The sequence below is a fragment of the Sciurus carolinensis genome, chromosome 18, assembly GCF_902686445.1.
Source record: "Sciurus carolinensis chromosome 18, mSciCar1.2, whole genome shotgun sequence".
NCBI classification, from domain to species: domain Eukaryota; kingdom Metazoa; phylum Chordata; class Mammalia; order Rodentia; family Sciuridae; genus Sciurus; species Sciurus carolinensis.
Window position 1 is genome coordinate 19,215,406 of NC_062230.1, and position 19,383 is coordinate 19,234,788.

General features: G+C 49.8%; 3 protein-coding genes and 1 pseudogene across 5 annotated transcripts in view; 3 read left to right on the forward strand and 1 right to left on the reverse strand.

Annotated features, from left to right (window-relative positions):
• Window positions 1-6,907: 6,907 nt before the first annotated feature.
• On the forward strand, window positions 6,908-7,008 carry LOC124970832 (uncharacterized; annotated as a pseudogene).
• Window positions 7,009-7,359: 351 nt separating this feature from the next.
• Window positions 7,360-10,138, forward strand: LOC124969928 (cardiotrophin-2). The gene is made up of 3 exons (XM_047532941.1): window positions 7,360-7,367; window positions 8,082-8,178; window positions 9,662-10,138. The coding sequence occupies exons 1-3, from the start codon at window positions 7,360-7,362 to the stop codon at window positions 10,118-10,120; spliced, it is 564 nt and encodes a 187-aa protein (XP_047388897.1). The 3' UTR covers window positions 10,121-10,138.
• Window positions 9,209-15,234, reverse strand: LOC124970061 (cardiotrophin-1-like). 2 transcript variants are annotated; one of them, XM_047533116.1, is made up of 3 exons: window positions 15,159-15,234; window positions 13,873-13,991; window positions 9,209-12,074 (listed from the first exon to the last, which is right to left on the reverse strand). In XM_047533116.1, the coding sequence occupies exons 1-3, from the start codon at window positions 15,181-15,183 to the stop codon at window positions 11,604-11,606; spliced, it is 615 nt and encodes a 204-aa protein (XP_047389072.1). In that variant the 5' UTR covers window positions 15,184-15,234; the 3' UTR covers window positions 9,209-11,603. The 2 variants fall into 2 exon arrangements, with proteins under 2 accessions (XP_047389072.1, XP_047389073.1); XM_047533117.1 differs by having other exon boundaries at window positions 13,873-13,988; window positions 15,159-15,214.
• A 2,347-nt stretch (window positions 15,235-17,581) lies between these two features.
• Bcl7c (BAF chromatin remodeling complex subunit BCL7C) overlaps window positions 17,582-19,383 on the forward strand; it is a 30,515-nt gene continuing 28,713 nt past the window's right edge. Inside the window, exons 1-4 of one of the 2 annotated variants that reach the window (XM_047534178.1) lie at window positions 17,582-17,889; window positions 18,404-18,482; window positions 18,806-18,914; window positions 19,008-19,169. In XM_047534178.1, coding sequence (XP_047390134.1) covers window positions 17,798-17,889; window positions 18,404-18,482; window positions 18,806-18,914; window positions 19,008-19,169 — 442 coding nt within the window. In that variant the 5' untranslated portion in view covers window positions 17,582-17,797. The remainder of the gene's footprint in view (window positions 17,890-18,403; window positions 18,483-18,805; window positions 18,915-19,007; window positions 19,170-19,383) is intronic. The other variant, XM_047534177.1, reaches the window with a different exon arrangement.

A 19,383-nucleotide genomic window follows, 5' to 3' on the forward strand; every position in this document is an offset into this window, starting at 1 on the left:
TGCCCTTTCTATGGTGTTCTATTGATCTACTTATCTAGTTCTGCATCATTGTCATGCAGTTGTTTTTGTTTTGTTTTGCTTTGAAACAGAGTCTCACTGGGTTGCCTGGGCTCTCCTCAAACTTCAGGGCTCAAGTTATCCTCCTATCTCAGCCTCCCCAGTAAATAGGACTAACGCCTTCCCATTAACTGTGACCACAAAACCCACAACACAGTGTTTTATTTAAGATAGTTTGAAGGTAGCTATTTGGTAAAATCTACTCATCTAATTAGACTCTGTTCATGTGTCACTTCTATGGGAAATTCAAGTCACCCAATGGCCATTCATGTGTAATTGCTGAATGGAGGACAGTCCTACTGGGTCTATTTCTGCTGTCTCTCAATTTTAAAACCAATGCCCTAATCTCCCATCAGACTCTATGATCCTAGGACTGCTCATGAAGCCAGGGCACAGCTTATCTGGATCCCCAAAGTTGGCAAAGACTGGATTAGGAAGTGTGCTAATCAGTAACATATCTGTGTCCTCTACTTTGTCATCATGGTGTCCAACCATGTGTCCCCAACATGGGGACAAATTGTGCTGTACACATTGGGACAGCAAAGGAGTTTCATCTTGGGATGGAAAGGAGCAGTTCAATCCCTAGACCCAGGCCTGAGTTCATGACCTCTACAGCTCCTTCTATGAGTCGTCTTGGAAAGTCCCCAAACCTCTCCGGACCCCATCTATAAAAGTGGAGATGATAGGGATGGGGATGTGGCTCAGTAGTAAAGCACTGTGGGAGGCCCTGGGTTTGATCCCCAGTACCACAGGGAAAAAAAGTGATGATAATAACCACAAAATCCAAAACTCAGGAGTGTTGTAAGGATTAAATGCACTAAGTATGTATCTCAGTGGTAGAACACTTACTTAGCATGTGTGAGGCCCTGGGTTCTACCCACAGCACCCTGAATTTTTTTTAAATGAATTTAAAAATTAAAAATGATTAAATTAGGTCATATATGTGTCTAAAGTGATAGGTAACATAAAAGAGACTAAAAAATTCTCCTTTTCCTTACCTATATCTCATCTGAGAAATGGAAATGACAGGTCCTTGTTACATAACTCTGAAGGGAACCCAGGACAACAAAGGCCATGAAAAGGGCTCAAAGACTGGCAAATATAAGGCACAGATGTTAGAAATAATGGTAAAGAGCCCCAGTTATAGAGTTTGGGTTCAAATCCTAGCACGGCTTCCTGGCTGTGTGATGTTGACCTCATCACTTAACCTTGCTGTGCTTTAATTTTCTCATCTATAAAATGCAGAAACAATCCTACACTCCAAAGGGTTTAGTAAAGAAAATGTGAGTCAGTGTAGAGCAAGGGCTCAGAGCAACTCCAGGCCTCTAGTAAGCACTCAAGAAATGTTAGTGATGATGGCCTGGTGTCGTGGTGGTACAGCTGTAATCCCAGCAACTCAGGAGGAACACAAGTTGGAGGACAGCCTTATCAACGTGGTGAGAACCTATTAAAAATAATCTTTTAAAGGGCTGGGGATGTAGCTCATGGTAGAGCACCCTGGGTTAAATGCCCAGTACAACAGCAACAACAAAAAAGAAACGTGGGTGACAATAATGACAATGATTAAGAAGAAGGCTGAGCTGTGCATCCCAGGAGGGCCTCTTGGTCTTATTCAACACCATCTCCCCGTCTCTGGAAGGGTGCTGAGCAGACTCATGGAGATCCTGAGTGGAGTGGGTCGGGCTCCTCACCCTGATGATCACAGCATTATGGTCTCTCTTCCATGCCTCATACTAGCTGTCCCTTTGGCCCATCACCCCATCGGGAGGAGGAGCTTACTTGGACATTTCCTAAGGTCAGGCACTCTTTCCAGCAGATCAGACTCCTGGAGATGGCTTGACGGAGCCCCTGGCTGGAACCATTACTTCCTCACATTTCTTCTCTCCATACCACTGAGATCTTGTCTTTGTGCATGGTCTGGTGCTGGGGTCGTGGAGTCTGTCTGGTGGAGGAGAGAGACTAGGAGATAGAACGTCAATGCAGAGTGATCAGGAAATGAACAGGGGTGAAACAGGGGTTGGGGAGCCCAGAAGAGTTCCCCAATGTAGCTGGAGGCTAGGGAGACAGAGGAGGTGAAATCGTGGAAGGTTCTGACGTGAGGGTTAAGTCAGGTGAAGGAGAACAGGAGAGATTTCTACAGCGGGAATGATATGAGCCAAGGCCTGGTGTTCAGCAGACACTGCGAGTAAATTGTGTGACTGGAGAAGTGGAGAACAGCAAAAGATGAGGCTCAAGGCTATACCAAGGACAAGGGGACCAAAGGCCTTGAAGGTCAGACCTTTATTCTGAGGGCACTGGGGATAGGAAAGGGATAGGGTGGTGGGAGGTGCCAAGGAAACTTGTTCTTTGCTCTCTCTACCTGCCTTGCTCATTTCTGAAACCTGTCAAGCTATGTTCCCACCTTGGGTAGGAGTGAAGATCTATAGTCAGGGGACAGGGTTGAAGTTACTGTTGGGGATAGGGTATCTGGTTGTTTGCTTGTTTGTTTATGTTTTGTGGTACTGGGGATGGAATAGGGTCTAGAGCATGCCAAGTAAGTGCTCTACCACTGAGCTATTCCCCCATCCCATACCTTTTTATTTTATTTTGAGATAGGGTCTCACTAAGTTGCTCAGGTTGGCCTCCAACTTGGAATCCTCCTTCCTCAGCCTCCAGAATAACTAGGATTACAGGCGTGCACCACTGTGCCTGACTTGAGTTCATATTTATGTACTGCATGGTCTTCATTATGTGTTTTCTGGAGGATGCTGGGGTCATGCTTGAGGGCCCTGGGGAATGGCCGAGCATCAGATCTCTTGGGACTACTTGTATAACTGGGACAGGGACTGCACTCAGAAGCATAGGATGGTGGGATATTTAGACTTTTGCCATTGCTTGGAAGCATTCTGCACTACTAGAGAGACTCAGGGGGCCTCACAGCAGGGGTCAAGGCACTCCACAGTGTGGAGTCTGCAAGAGTCTGTGAGGTGGGAGTTACCATCCCTTTTTCTAGATGAGGTAAAAAGAAAAAGGCTGAGAGAGATGAAGTAACTTGTCCAAGTTAGTGATGAATAAATGCAGAACTTGAACCCAACTCTGCTCCCTCCAGTATTACTGGGATCCCCAAGACATCAGCTTCTAGTGAGACCGGAATACAGATGGAGACAGGTGGACCCATAGTGAGTGGGGCAGGGCAGGGTAGCAGAACTACTGACTTCTGCCAAGACATTGAGCTTGGACAAATGGACTTGGACCTGGCCCAGGGACTGATTTCCTCCAGCTGTGAATGGCATACAGGGGTTCAGAGAGAAAAAGTGCGGCCCCTGAGAGATGCAGGTGATGGTGAGATTGGGTGGGGGTTTTCCTGCCCTCTTGGGTGAGGCCCAGCCCCACGTACACCTCCACCTGTGAATAGCACAGATCGAGTATCTGCCTCCCCCTTTCCCTCCTCCCTATACTCCACTCCCATGGCCCAGCCCACGCCTCAGTGCACCCACTCAATGGGGCTACTCTAATCCCCTGACATCACCTTCTGCCCAGCACAGGCCCTACCTGCCAGCCTGGCAGCCCCCAGCCTTAGAAATGCTGTTTAGAAAACCCCAACTCAGAACCATCTTTATCCTCAACCTCCTCCCTCCTTCAGCTCACAGTTCAGATCTGGGACACCCCACCTCTAGCAGCAAGTTAGGGGATAGAACCTAGGATCTGCTCTGGCTTTGCAGTGTGACTCCAGGTAAGTAGCTGACCTTTCTGGGCCTTAGGCTCCTTAGTTAAGTATCCCCGAACAACCTCCAGCTAATCACATCAACCCCCTTTGCTCTTTCTTAGCCCCTGTCATTTTAGGAAGTATTGGTTTTTATTAGTTCATGTGCTTATTGTTGGTCTCCCCTACTGGATTACGTACCCTGTGAGGAGGGACCTCACCTGCCTTTCCATTCATTCCAGTGCCACACAGAGTAGGTGCTGGGTTATATCTGTTGAACAAATGTATGGCACCTCTTTCCCCATGTCACCCCCTGACCTGAGCAATAGGCAAAAGCAGTACTCTAGCCCCCAGAATGAAGTCAGGGTGGGTTCTCGCTGATCACACTGACTTCTTGTGGAGAGGTTGGGAAAGCTCTGGGCAGGGACCTGAACCCAGCATCTCCCCACCAACCCTGCCCCTCTGCCTCAAATCTCCTTGGGGAGGAGGACCTCAGGAGTGTGTGTGTGTGTGTGTGTGTGTGTGTGTGTGTGTGTCCCAGTGTGTTGTACCTGGGCAGGGAACAGGGTCTCCTAGTCTGTCAGAGGCTGAGATATCCAGGACTCCCGCTCCTTTGCTACATGTGTGTCTATATGCACGTGTGTGGGCATGAAGTGTGTGTCCCATGTGCACATGTCTGCTCTGTGCAGGTGCTTCTGCCTGGGCCTCCAGGTGTGCAGTATGTGTTCACATGTCTGTGTGCATCTGTGTACATGTGAGCACTCATCTGTCTGGGACTCAGGGTATGTATCATGTGAAGGCCTGGCCTGATATGACGTAGGCATGACTACTAGTATTGGTTTCGTGAGAATGGGATTTTTGTCTGTTTTGTTCCTGTTCTGTCCCCAGCACCTAGAACAGGGACTGGCACACAGTAGGGTCCATGAATATGCAAATGAATGAATGCTTGAAAGCGCGGGCATAGGTCTGCCGTGTGTCCCTGTGCCTGCATGTCTGTGGATGAGTGCGTGCTTCTGTGTCCAAGGGTGCACCTGGGTTTAGATGATGTTGCCCCCACACCACTCCTCCTGTCCCTTTTCCAAATTCTTTGGGAGCCAGGGCCCAATGCCTGGGTCCCTGTGGGCGGAGCAGGGGGCCGCCTCCTCAGGGGAAACTGGATCCCAGGACGTGCAGAGCAGCAGGGAGCAGGGCGGCCCCTTTGTCCCCCATAATCCCCTCCCCGCCCTTGCCCCCTCCCTCCCAGCCACCAGGGTTTAAAGTTGAGTTTGGGGCTTGTAAGGGTTCAGGGTGTCACCTCAGTGTCCCCATTCCTGCCTGTTTCCTGTGGAGGGTGCTTATTTACCCTGAGTCCCGGACCACTAGACCTGAAATACATACCCTCTTCTGGGTCCCTCACAAACCTCTCCTTGTCCAGTCCCCTGGCTGGGTCTACCTCATTCTTTGCCAGGACCCTGTCCACTGCCCGCCCCCTCTCCCTAGGGTGTACTCCTTCCCTCCCTCCTGGGCGGCTCCAGGGCTCAGATCTAGGTATAAAGCTACCTAAGGGACAGGAGAACAGGTGCCCTGGAAAGACCCAGAGATTGCAGAGAGGAAGGAGCCAAGGAGAGAGCATGAGCTGTCACCTGGGTGAGTGAGGGGACTGGGCACCAGAGCCCAGAGGCCAGAAGGGGTGGGGGGCCCTGCCTGACCACCTCTCTGGTTGCTCTGACTCATGTGCCTAGTGACTTTGCACTTGCTGGAAACCTCCAAATCCTTACACATAGAAGGCTTCATTCATCATTCATTCAACAAATATTTACTGAGTGCCCATTATGTGCTAGGTAGAGTCATCACTTGGTATCCATGGAAGATTGGTTCCAGGACTCCCCAGAGGATACTAAAATCTGAGGACACTCAAGACCCTTATGTAAAAAGGCTTGATAATTTGCATGTAGTTTACGCACATTCCCCTATATTCTTCATGTCATCTCTAGATTACTTATAATTAATACAATGTAAATGCCACGTGAATAGTGATTGTATAGTTTAGGGACTAATGACAAGGAAAAGAAGTCTGTTCACGTTCAGTACAGATGCAATTTTCTATCTGCAGTTGGTTGAATATGTGGCTACAGATCCTGCAAACACAGAGGACTGACAGTGCTGTCCTAAGCATTTGGAAATACAACAGTGACAGACAGAAACCTGTGCGGCCTGGACTGGGGACGCAGCCCAGTGGTAGAGCTATGGTCTGTCACGTGCAAGGCCCTGGGTTCTACCTCCAGCACCACAAAAGCAAAACAACAGTAAGGTTACCAGGGTAGCATTTGTTCATTCATTCATTCACCAAATATGTAGTAGGCAGAACTAGCAATGAATGAACCAGATGAAGTTTCCTCTTTCCTGGAGCTGTCATTCTGGTGGAAGAGATGGCAACAAGTCATAAACAAACAAATGAGATAACTTCCAATTAAAACAAAAAACAAAAAACCTCAAAAACCTCTTAGGGAGTGGGCGGGACTTTGGGCATGGTCGTCAGGAGGGCTTAGCTGAGCTGGGACCTGAAGAACAGCCTTGGAGGGATTTTGGGGATGGTCCCCAGAGGGAATGTGGCAGAATATAAAGAAGGCCAGTTTAGAGATCACACTGCAGGTCACACCAGGAACTTTGATTTTTACTCTGAGTGAGGCGGGAGCCATGGTAATGCTTGAGCAGGGGAGGGACATGGTTGGGCTGGGAGGGTCTGCAGAAGCAGAGGCCAGGGTGGGAGCTGATTCTCAGAGAGCATAGACCTTATAGTGAACACTCAGATTAAGAAACAAGAAACTTGCACTGCCTCGTTCTCCTTTCTCCCTCTCTTCCTCTCCTCCTCTCCCTCCTCCTCCACCTCCTCCTTCTTCTTCTTTCTTTTTTTTCCTTCCATTACTGGAACTGAACCTAGTGCCACTCTAACTCTGAGCTGCATCCCTAGCACTTTCTGGTTTTTTTTTTTTTTTTTTTTTTTTTTTTTTTGAGACAGGATCTCACCAAGTTGCCTAGGCTGGCCTCCTTGAGGAAGGAGAGGGAGAAGTGGTCAGATTCTGGATATACTGTTTCATCGTTTTAAAGTTTTTATTGAAAGTAACAAATACACAGAAAAGTGCTCAATTAATTCTCATACAGTGAATATATACCTGGTAATGAGCACCCAACTTGCACTTGCTTTTTATACTAAAATTGGAATGATACAGAGATTAGCATGATCCCTATGTAAGGATGACACACATATTTGTAAAACATGCTGTATTGTATTGTTTGTTTATTTATTTAGGTACTAGGGACTGAACTCAGGGGCACTTAACCACTGAGCCACATTCCCAGTTCTTTTTTTAAATTTTATATTTTGAAACAGGGTCTCACTAGGTTGCTTAAAGCCTCAGTAAGTTGCTGAGGCTGGCTTTGAACCTCCGATCCTCCTGCTTTAGCCTCCTGAGCCACTGGGATTACAAGCCTGTGACACCACACTGGGCACATCCTACATTTGCTTTGGCTACCTTTTAAGGACAAAATCAACAGGGTTTACTATGGTATTGGATGTGTAGAGTAAGAAAAAATGAAGTCTTAAAGGGTACCCCATGTTTTGGGCCTGAGCAACCGGAAGAATGCAGAAGTGAGAGAAATCCAGAATTGAGTATTGGGTATTCTGAGTTTAAAGATGCTTACTAATGCCAGTGCAGTGGCACACATCTGTAATCCCAGCGGCTTGGGAGGCTGAGGCGGGAGGATCACAAGTTCAAATTTAGCCTCAGTAACTTAGTGAGGCCTTAAGCAACTTAGTGAGACCCTGTCTCTAAATAAAATATAAAAAGGACTGGGGATGTGCCTCTGTGGTTAAATGCCTCTGGGTTCAATCTCTGGTACTCCCCCCACCACTAAAAAAAATGCTTATTAATCGGGGCTGAGGTGACTCAGTGATAAAAGCACTCTCCTAGCATGTGTGAGGCACTGGGTTCGACCTTCAGCAGCACATAAAAACAAATAAATAAAAATAAAGTTACTGTGTCCATCTACAACTAAAAAAAAAAAAAATTTTTTTTTAAAAAGATGCTTACAGGGGAAAATGTCAAGTAGAAAGTAGAACATATGAGTTTTGGAGTTCAAGGGAAGTTCAACTGAAGTTCTGAGCTGGAAATAATCTACCTACAGGGCAATTCTGCAAATCCTAATAATCACAGGATATCACAGACATCAAGAACTGTACCTATTGAAGGAGTTGTAGGATGAATGAATGAATCAGCAGGCAGGGTCAGGGACTTGGTGCTAATCTCTGATTTCCTCTGCCAGCCCCGCTCTGCCTACTGAGCCTACTGTTGCCACCCCTCAGTTCTGCAGCCCCCATCTCCCCAGCTGAGCCCATCAGTCAAGCCTATAGCCTGGCCCTCTACATGCAGAAGAATACATCAACACTGCTGCAGACCTACGTGAGTGACACCGGGCACAAGCAGGGGATGAGGGGAGGGGGACACTGCCCTGGGTGGGGGAAGCAGAGCAAGCTCAGGAGCATTCTCCTCAGTGGGTCCAAGGGCATAGGAGTCCTGTTAACTAGAGACATACTCCAGTGTTGTCATAGGTGGCTGAGTGACCTTGGGCAAGTCTTCCCTCCTCTCTTGGTCCCAGCTTCCTCATTTGCAAAATGAGATGGTTATCCTGTCTTGGGTGACTTTTCAGGATTGTTACACAAAGGAAGCACCTAGAAGGAAGGGCTTTACATCATCATGATGATTTCCATAACCACCTCATGCCACGTGCCCACTTGAGCCCTACACCATGATAGGCACTCTATGCCCATTATCTTATTGCTTCCTCAAGCCATTCTAACTGATGGAATTAGAATGTATTTTACAGATGAGGATACGGAGTTCCAGAGAGGGTAAATAATTTGCCTAAGGATACAGACATAATAACTAGCAGTGCTAGGGTTCAAAACCAACTGTATGGAATTCCATACCCCAACCCTCCATCCCTTACCCTGACTCCACCAAATAGAAACAAAATTGGCAGCCTGCTTGCTGGGTCTGCTGACCATGACCGAATGAAAGTGGCTGCCTAAAACACAGGGATCCTGTTGACCAAAATGTCCATCCTCCATCATAGTCTTGCTTTTTCCCCAAATTACATGATATGGCTGGCCCTGGGGAGTCTCATGAAATTCCACAATTTAGGTTCTAGTACTATACCCATCTCTATTCCCTGGACAGTCTTGGGCATCTTCAGCCTCAGTTTCTCCACCTGTAAAATGAGGATGTGGAACTAAGTTATATGCCAATTAAGAGCTCTATCAGTGTGCATTAAGATTCTGTGGGTCTTGGTTTGTGGGGGGGTCAGAACTTTGATGGAGAAAACTCTCAACCACATTAAACAATGTTAACAATTATTTATTAATGATTATAATAAAATTAACAAATAAGCAATTAAATACTATAAATAAAAAGATTAAACTACATTGTCAGTAATGTACTTGGATTGAAAATATTATTAAACTATTATAAAAATTAGTCACAGAATTCATTGATATCTATATATTATTAGTTAATGATGACTTTTTATGCCTTTATTGTATGATTGTATGTCAGGTACTGTGTTTATATACATATAAACATATATATATATATAAACACATACACACACATTTATATATATATATTTTTTCTATCATCTTCACAATAACATTGTCACAAGGGAATTACAGAAGTTTGTAGTTTGATGTCACATACATAGTACATGGAAGACGACAAATTGGAACCTAATAAGGCTCTTGCTCTGTTAGGACATCCTACCAGCTCCTTGAAAGGTGGTGAATGGTGGTTTCTCTTGGGAAGATGCCGGTCTCGGAGAGCAGATGTGGAGTCAGTGTCACATATCCCTTTAGTCCCTTACTTCTGTCTGTCTCTGTCCCTCATGCAGCTCCAGCACCAGGGAAGCCCCTTTAGTGACCCTGGCTTCTCAGCCCCTGAGCTCCAGCTCAGCAGCCTGCCTCCTGCTGCAGTCCCCTTCAAGACCTGGCATGCCCTGGATGATGGGGAGAGGTTGAGCCGTGCCCAGGGAGCCTTCCTGGCCTTGACCCAGCACCTCCAACTTGTGGGAGATGACCAGAGTGACCTGAATCCTGGAAGTCCCATCCTCCTGGCACAGCTTGGAGCTGCAAGACTCCGGGCCCAAGGCCTGTTGGGCAATATGGCTGCCATCATGACTGCCTTGGGGCTGCCAATTCCCCCAGAAGAGGACACTCTTGGGCTTGTTGCCTTTGGGGCCTCTGCCTTTGAGAGAAAATGTCGAGGATATGTGGTGACCCGGGAATATGGCCACTGGACAGATCGAGCTGTGAGGGACTTGGCTCTACTCAAGGCCAAATACCCAGCATAGAGTGAGGCTTCCTGTCAGATGCTGCAACACTTCCTCTTTCACAAGGGACTGTTTTGCCTTGCTATTGGGATGGAGGAGTTACAACTTCTTAGAAACAGGGTTTGTGCGCCATGTTTTGGGGAATATTATCTGGAAACCAGGCCTCCATTCCTTATTGCCTAGGCCTTCTTGCCCAGGGTCTATGATTTCCATTCCAGATCTGGTTGGGTCTCCATGTGTCATGGATTAGCAATCCAGTGGTACTTGTTTTCCTACTTCCTGGTTGGAAAGAAAAGCCCCCTAAAGAGGCTTCACTTTTCCCTCTAGGGAGAGAACAGTTGGTCTCCTTCCTGGGCTCTTCTTGAGACTTTCTCCTTTCTATAATTTGAGGAAGTTCAGGAGCTATCTTCCTGTCTCTGTCTACCTCCATTCCTATGTGAAGATATGGCCTTTTTGAGGAGATAGGTCTCCCTTCTTGACAGAGTTCATTTCCTTTCCTGATTTGCCTATCTGGGTCATTGTTCCACTTTACCTCCAAATGGGGCTTTGCTTCCTGATCAATGGAAGTATAATTCTGGGAGAACTAGAGACTCATGTCACATCACATCTGTTTCCTGCTCAGGGTACACTCACTTCCTGTTTGGGGTGACAGGTGGCATCCCTGTCCTGGGGTTTTCATGAATCTCCTATTCATACTGTGCCTTTTGGGTCGGTGTGCAGGAGCAATTTGTACCTCAAGGACCCTATTTTCCTCAAAAGTTGTCTCCCATTTTCAACAACTGTATATATAGGTAACTTTAGTTTTATTTTTTACATTTTATTTACAAAAAATTAATTTATTCTCGAATAAAACTCTTTTAAGGCATCGCTTTTCTTTTCTTTTTTTTTTTTTTTTTCCTCTCCACAGACCTGGCTTGGGGGGTGAGGGCTGTGCAGGGGTAGGGCAGGGCAAGGTGAAGGAAAGGAAAGGCATAAAAGGAAAAGGGGCAGGGCCCAAAGGTATGGAATGGGGACAATGAGGGTAGTAGTTGGGATAACCCTTGGGGAAGGCATCTAAAATTTTTCTGCAGTAGCCTACCCATCACAGAACCAACAGGCACTTTCCTGGCCAGGAAAGGACAAAAAGAAAGACAGAGGAAGAGAAACAAGGTGTCGCCTCCTTGAGATGAGGTTGAGATGTACACACGCTCACATGGGACCAAAGGGAGGCAAGAGATGGGGAAACAGACCCAGAGACCCCCGGAGATGGGTAAAGGGGAGACCTAAAGAGACTGAGGCAGGCCCAAGGATGGAGAAAAAGAGAGGGCAAGTTAGAAAATAATGGGCACAGGCAAGTTCATCGAAGAGACGAGGAGGTCCAGAAAGAAAGATTACAGTTAGAGCAATGGAAACAGTCCGCGAAAAGACCCTGGCAGACATGGGGAGAGAGAGCAGTGAAGACAGACTTGGAGATGAAGACTGACGGAGAGGAGGCGACAGCGCAAACTCGCCCCTGTGTGCGCACTCACGCTGGGCCCTCGGGCACCAGCTGGCTCAGGTCGCCCTCGGTGCGGCTCACCCATTCACTGTAGAGGCCGCACACGCGGAGCCCCAGCACCTTGGCCGGAAAGACCCCCGCAGCGCTGGCGGCAGCGGCAGCCGCGGCGGTGGCAGCGGAGGGTTCGTGCCAGGGACCGCGGGCGGCGGCGCCCAGCGCAGCCAGCACAGTCTCCACGGCGGCGCCCAGAGCCCGAGCCTGGCGCGCAGCGTCCTCTAGGCGCCGCAGCAGGCGCGGCACGCGCGGGTTCAGCTCGGCCTGGTGGCCGCGCACGACATCGAGCAGCGGGGGCAGCGCGGCCAGCGCCGCCGCGTCCAGCCGCAGCCGCTCGGGCAACGGCAGCCCTGCGTGGCCCGGTGCTGGGGCGCTCAGGCCGGCCACTGGCAGCCGCGGCGGTGAAAAGCCCGGCAGCCCGAAGGGATCTCCCTGGTGCTGCACCTGCGGAGACACGGCCGCGGTCAGCGCGGGGGCCCGGGCAGGGGTGGGTGGGGACTCGCTGGGGGCCGGGTACCGTAGGCTGCGCTGGGGGCTCGTCCACTCTTAGCAGAGCCCTCCACCCTTTTCCTGGGACGTCAGTTTCCTCATCCTGGAAATAATTCCCCTCCCAAGGGGGCCGTTGTGTTTGAGATAAAACCAAAAAATGGCATGGGTTTACACCAGTGCCTTTGTTTTCCATTTCTAATATGGAACCAGTAACATTATCAACTTCATAAGGGAGTTATGAGCATATAAAGTGCTTAAGACAGGGGCTAACCTCCGGGAAGGGTTCAATAAATATTAGATTTTTCATTAATGTTATCTTACAGATCCGGAGTCAAATCTTGTCTCTGCTGTGCTAATCTGGGTAAAGGTTTCCCTTCTCCGAGCCGCAGTTTTCTCATCTGTAATATGGGGGAACAGCTCCCTGTCCTGTGTTCCCCTTCCTCATCCCCCTCACTACATTGAACCTAGGGCTTCCTGCATGCTAGGCAAGCACTCTACCACTGAGCTGCAACCACAGCCCTTTTTATTTTATTTTAAGACAGTTATGCTAATTGTGAGGCTGGCCTCGACCTTGTGACCCTCCTGCCTCTTGAGTTGCTGGGATTACAGGTATGCACAACCTGGCCCAGCTCCCCTGTCTTGTCTTTCTACCAGGGTTCTCTCGAAAATCAGAGGGACTCAGTGGATTTCATTCTCTTCTCCCATCCTCCCAACCTGTGTACCTGCAGGTATTCACTGAACAGTTTTCACATGGATGAACAAATCAAAGATAAAGGTGATTTACAATTTGTCAAATGCTATAACAATAACATTTCTCCTTTGCAAACATCTTACCTCTGATCCAAGCATTGTTTTTGCTGCTTTAAAAACACTGTCTTCCCAATATTAGGTGTGATGATAATAATGATGACTTTGTAAATAAGAAAGTTGAGCTAAAAACAGTGACTTGCCTATGTTACCTATCTAGGAAGTGGCAGAGCTAGAATTTGAACCAAAGTTGGTAGGACTACAAAGCTAGTTCTATTATCCCATTATCCACTGTCAAACTTGTTTCATTGTTATTTTAATGTTATCATTACTGCCCAAGGTCACAAGTGGGTAGGTCTGTAGTTGGTCTCTTTCAAAATACAGTCTGGGGGTGTGGGTTGTAGCTCAGTGGTAGAGAGCTGGCCTAGCATGCATGAGGCACTCACTGAGTGTGATCCTCAGCACCACATAAAAATAAGTAAATAAAATAAAGATTAAAAAGTAAACAAAACTACAGTCTCTTTCCACTACACCAAAGTAATTTGTGGGATTATCTTCTCTTCTTGGGCAGGGCAGGGGCTTCAGCCCAATCAAAGGTGTTAATAGATCTGTCTTCTCTGTATCAGTTCCTTCTTGGTCTCTTTGAATGTTCTAGGTAGAAGACTTCACAGTTCATCTTGTTTAGCTGCCTCCTTTTATGGCCCATGAGTTAAGAGTGACAGGATCACACAGAGCTTAGAATCTAGGTTTCCTGACTCCTAGACTAGAGTTTCCTTTGCTCTCGTAGGCTAACTTCAGGCACCAAGAAAGGCAGCCTCCAATCTGAGGCAGAGCATTGTTGCCTCCTCCAATTTGCTCTGTGGCCAGGAATAGTTGCTGTCTCTCTCAGGAGGCTTGTTTTCCACAGCTGGGAATGAGGTTGAGAAAATGGGTAATGGAGGACCTCTGTGACCTGTGCTTCCCTGTTCCCTAGGCTCATGGCATCCCCACCCCCTTTCCCACTCACATATTCCTGGAGCAGCTGCTCTGCGTATTTGGTGAGGAGGCGGGCAAGGCTGTGTGTCTGACGGATCTTGGCCTCCAAGTGGGGAAGGAGTGAGACTGAATCGTCAGCCTGAGGGTCTTCTGGTGGGAAAGGGAGGGAGGAATCAGGGCAGCCCAAACCCCTGCGCCCTGACCACCCAGCCAGCTCTTCTTTCCTGTACCCAGAAACTCTACTCTGAATGCTCCAGCATTCAAGTCAGGAAGGGCTTAGAGGAGGCCTGGGGCTGAGGCCTCAGGGATGTGGGCTCCGGGTTTAGATCACCGTACACCGGTGAGTACGTCTGAGGAAAAACAGAGCACCAGACCTTTGTCAAACAGTTTTCTACACGAATTGTGTCTCCTGCCCCCAAATCACTGTTGAAATCCTATTAAAGTCAAATTCAAATTCTGTCTCCTCTGTGCAGAATCCAGATTTACTTTTCCCTTAACTGAATTGCTCCCTTCGACTGAAGACCATTTGTTCGTACTTCCAAGGTAGCTCTCTACCTGTGTGTATCTGCCTTAGCCTGGGATCCCTCTGTGAAAAGGTCCTTATACATGGGTAACTCTGTGACTGCTGGAGGAATTCAACATCACTGAATGTGACTTTAAGGCCCATTTTACAAATAGTGAGACTGAAATCCCATTCTTTCTCTGATGCCCCTTCTGTGGGGGGCAGCAACTCCTGACCTTTTCTGACACAAGCCAGAATGTGGCGCTCCAGGAGGACTACATTTCCCGCGACGCACAACAGAGCACCCAGTGCATGCTGGGGAGTGTAGTCCTGGCCCGGCAACTCCCGCCCCGCCCCCCGTCTGAGTTTCCCACCGCCAGTCCCTATCCTCAGCAGCTTTGACTTTCGACTCCTGTAGTCACTCACTAGCTCCTGTGGCTCAAAAAATTACTTCCCTAACTCTACCCTTCCCTCCGGCTCTCTAGCTCTGAATCTTTCCCAATAATCGGAGAGGACCTTGGCGCCTGCCCCATCCCCGACCCCAACCCTCCCACAAGGTGTACTCACCGGTGTAATCGGTGATCTAAGCCCTGAGCCCACACCCCTGAGGCCTCAGCCCCAGGCCTCCTCTAAGCCCTTGCGCCTGCCCCTTTTCCCAACTCACCCGGTCGTTACCTGACACCGGAGCCTGCCTTCCCCCGCCCAGGCCGCTTCCCTCCCGGACCCAGGGGTGGCGGAGACCCAGACCCCAGCTGCCAGCCCTTCTGATTCCTATTCCCCTTGGGGACCCAACGTCCGGTCCCTTAGCCCCTTACCCAGACTTCCCTCCCTCTGGCTCATGCTGGCCCCTGGCTGATCCCGGTTCCCTCCACGCCCCCCTTCCGAGGGGGGGAAGGGGGAAAGGGGTAGGGGCGTGGCTCGGGCGCAGCCAATCATAGTCCAGACCCCAAACATTCCCCCCCGCCCCACCAGCCCTTCTAGGCAAGATTCCTTGGCCCTGAGCTCAGCAACCAGCCTGCGCGGCCTGGTTAGGGAAGGGGCCCCGCCGGGGAAGCAGGTAGTCTGACCTGTGGACCTGACCTAGGGGCTGGGGGTGTCAGGGCCTGGGAGACAGCCTTGTATCCCGCTGGAAGAGAACTCTCAGGATCCCACCTGAGGCAGGACAGGACGCCCAGGTTGCTTTTGGATTAAAGCTGCAGGGACAGGAGAAGGAAGCTGCGGACTGACAGGAATGTGAAGGCCCTTCCTCTTGACTGGGGGCTAAGGCGCTAGAAAGGCAGCGGTGGGGGCCGTCTGGTTTGAGAAACACCTTTCTAAACATACACCTCCTGGCCAATCTTAGATGCTTTCCATTCTCCTCATATCTACCAGGAGGGAAACAGACACTACCTCACCTCACCTTACCAGGCTCACTAACCAATCACCCCCTCCATACATTCAAGCATCTCCTGAAGAGTTAAGGTATTCAGACACGCATGCTCACACCTGGGAGAACAGGTTTGAGAGATCTGTACAGGAGGTCAAGCTCAAACAGCAACCTCAATTAGCCTGGTGTAACCACTGAAAGGATTGTACACACTTATCCCACAGCTGATTTCCAAGTATCTGCTCTGTCCTGGACTCCTGGATAGAGATGATCCACATTTGGTCTTTGGCCCCTTGAGCTCACAGTCTGATGGAGGAGACCATAAACAAAGGCAGGTAGCAGAGTTTGTGAACCAAGGGACTGAAAAGGATGTATGTGTGTCTGAGGATATTTCCTCAAGCAGACAATTGCCAAAATATAGGAGTTCACTGGCAGAGGGCATAGCACAGATGTAGTTGGGCCAGACTGTTGTCAGGGGTCACAACCAGTCACACAGTAATCAACAGTTAATATTTATTAGGTATTTACTGTCTTCTAGGCACTGTCCTAATATGTATATATATGTATATGCATGTATAATATATGTATTATATGTATGTATACATGTATCAATAGCATGGAAATAAGATATACATGTATCTATATATGTAAGACATGTAAGACATAAGATACATAAGATATATATGTCTGTCTGTTTGTCTATCTATCTATCTATAGTTTGGCTCTAGAAATGCTGTCATAAACAGCCCCCCTTTACCCCTCTGGACATGATCACACCAAAACTCACAGACACATCTTTGAAATGCAAACCCAAGCACAGTATCACAAATTTAGACTTGATCATATCTACTGACTGACCAGCCTCAAATAAAATTAACAAAGACATAGTCACATTTTTTAAGTATATTTTTAATTGAACTGTAATACACATGTGGAAAAGTGCACACATAACAAATGTACAGTTCGATGACTTTTCAGAGAGTAAATATGCTGAGGGAATCAGTACCAGATTAAGAAAAAGAACAAGACCAGCTCCCAGAAGCGCCACTCCTACTCTCACCTGTCCCAAGGGTGACCGGTATCCTGACTTCTCACACCATAAGCTTGTCTGTTTTTGATCTTCATATATAGAATCACTTAACGGTTACTGTTATATCTGGCTTCTTTTACTCAAGATTTTTCCAAGAGACTTGTCTATATTGTTGGGTTAACAGGACACTAGTCATACTCCTTGTTGTGTGTATGTTCATAATGGGAATAGGCTGTAATCCATTCCCATTCTCCTTGTTCATGGGTTGTTTCCCATGAAACAGAGGGTTGGCATGTGTACGGCTTCACTAGAAAAATGCCAGTTTTTCAAAGTGTCTTTCCCAATTTACAGTCCTGCAGACATATAAGGAGGTCCAATTGCTCTACTTCTTGCTTACACTTGGGATGGTATGTCTTTTTCACTTTGGCCATTCTGGTTGGGGAAGACCCACTCGTATTCGCAGTTTCTGACATATACTTGGCACTCAGTTAATAGACTGTTGAATGAATGGATGAGTAAGTTAAGCAGTGTAGAATCAGACTGGTGAGAATGGAAGCAAGCATACGCGCGCGCGCGCGAGCGTAAAAACAACACCCAGCATTTCAGGGACGCCCACCCGCGGCGGACGCACATCGGGACACAGACCCTCTCGTGCCCCCCAGCACCCACGTGGTCTGAACGCTCCGCTAGGCCCTGCTGCGCGCGTCTAGCCGCCCAGCTGCCCCAAGACTCTCCCTCTGGGAGGCGGGCAGGGGGCGCTGCGCGTCCCGGCGCCCCGAGGGGGCGGGCCCGGGGCGGGGCGGGGCTGGCCGGGCTTCCAGGCCTGGGCTCTGGCCGCCGGAGCCGCCCGGCCGCTCCGGGGACGGGCCGGGGCGGGGCGCGGCAGCAGGAAGCGGGGCGGGGACTCGCGGAGGCGTTGAGGAGCGAGGGAGGGCGCGGCCAACTCCCGGAGGGACGGCAGGCCGAGAGAGCGGCGCCTCGGCCTGGCGCCGAGCCTGAGCCCGCCGGACGGCAGGCGGCCCCGCCGCGGGCTCGGCCCCGGCCCCAGCCCCGGCAGCATGGCCGGCCGGACCGTACGGGCCGAGACCCGGAGCCGGGCCAAGGATGACATCAAGAAGGTGATGGCGACTATCGAGAAGGTCCGGAGATGGTGAGTCCTGCCCCGGTGCCAGGGACGGGACATGGCTGTGCCACCCCCCACCTCGCCAGCTGTGGCCCCAGATGTTAGGTGTGTCCCTCGCCCACCCGCTGTGCCCTGGCTCCACAGGGCTCTGTCCCCCTTTCCCTGGCTATTCCTGGGGGTCTACAAAGCGTGATCCCCAGCCGTGCCCTCCCGGAGCGGGAGCCCTCATCTACGTCCCGCCCCCTAAAGCTTTGACACTCCTCGCGTAAGTATGCCCCGCAATCTTAACAGCCAGGGTTCCCAGCCAGCCCCCGACCACCATGTGTGCCCCAGGGGTCTGCAGAGCCACGCCCCCTAGTCATACTGTCTGGAATCACTCCCATCTGTGTCCTGGGGTTTTCAGGGCTGTTTTTCTCCCTCTAACTGTACCCCATTAGCGAAACTGCCCCTATCCTACTGAATCTCTCCCACGTCTGCAGCTCTAGGGGGCGGGTGGCTCTCCCCTCATACCTCTCTGATCCAGTCCCCTGTCCTCCCACAGGGAGAAGCGCTGGGTGACTGTGGGCGACACTTCCCTTCGTATCTTCAAGTGGGTGCCAGTGGTGGACCCCCAAGAGGAGGTGAGCAAGCCCCCCCACCAGGCCCTGCATCTGTGCAACCTCGAGCAAGCCCCTCCCCCCTTGGTCTCCACCTCCAGTCCCCACTCTGAGACCTCCAGAGTGGCAGCCCAGACAGATGTTAACGGTTATCAGCAACTCCTCCCCTTTTTCCCTTTTTCCTGTTCCAGACACCCATGATCAAGATGTAACCCAGTGTACACAATTTCTGCCACATCAGGCAGGGACTTTTGCTTCTCTATGCCTTAGTTTCCTTATTTCTGCAGGGGGACTTTGCAGGAACCAACTAGAAAGCTGGCTCTGACCCTTATCCCTCTAACCCCTAGGAGCGAAGGCGGGCAGGTGGAGGGGCAGAAAGATCCCGTGGCCGGGACCGCCGGGGTAGGGGTGCCAGCCCCCGAGCAGGTGGCCCTCTCATCCTGCTGGATCTCAATGGTATGTAAGGATCATGGAATTTGGGGAAACTGTGGAGGTTGAAGGAGGATACTGGGGACCTCATGCCCACCGTCTTGGTTTTTGCTCCCACAGATGAGAACAGCAACCAGAGTTTCCATTCTGAAGGTTCCCTCCAAAAGGGCACTGAGCCCAGCCCTGGTGGCACCCCTCAGCCCAGCCGCCCTGTTTCACCTGCTGGACCTGCAGAAGGGGTCACGGAGGAAACTCAACCTCCACGACTGGGCCAAGAGAGAGGTAGGACAGTGTGCCTTCCCAGGAGCCTCTCCTCTGAGTCCTGTTTTCTCCAAAGTTTAGCCTATCAGCTTAGCCCTGTACCTGTCTCCACTCCCCCTGCTGCCCCCTGAGGGGGGCCTCCTCTCACCCCTGCAAGAAACTACCTCTAGCTGCTGTCTGTCTCTCCCTCTTGTTTCTTAGGATCTGTGGATGACATATCATCATCTGAGATTTT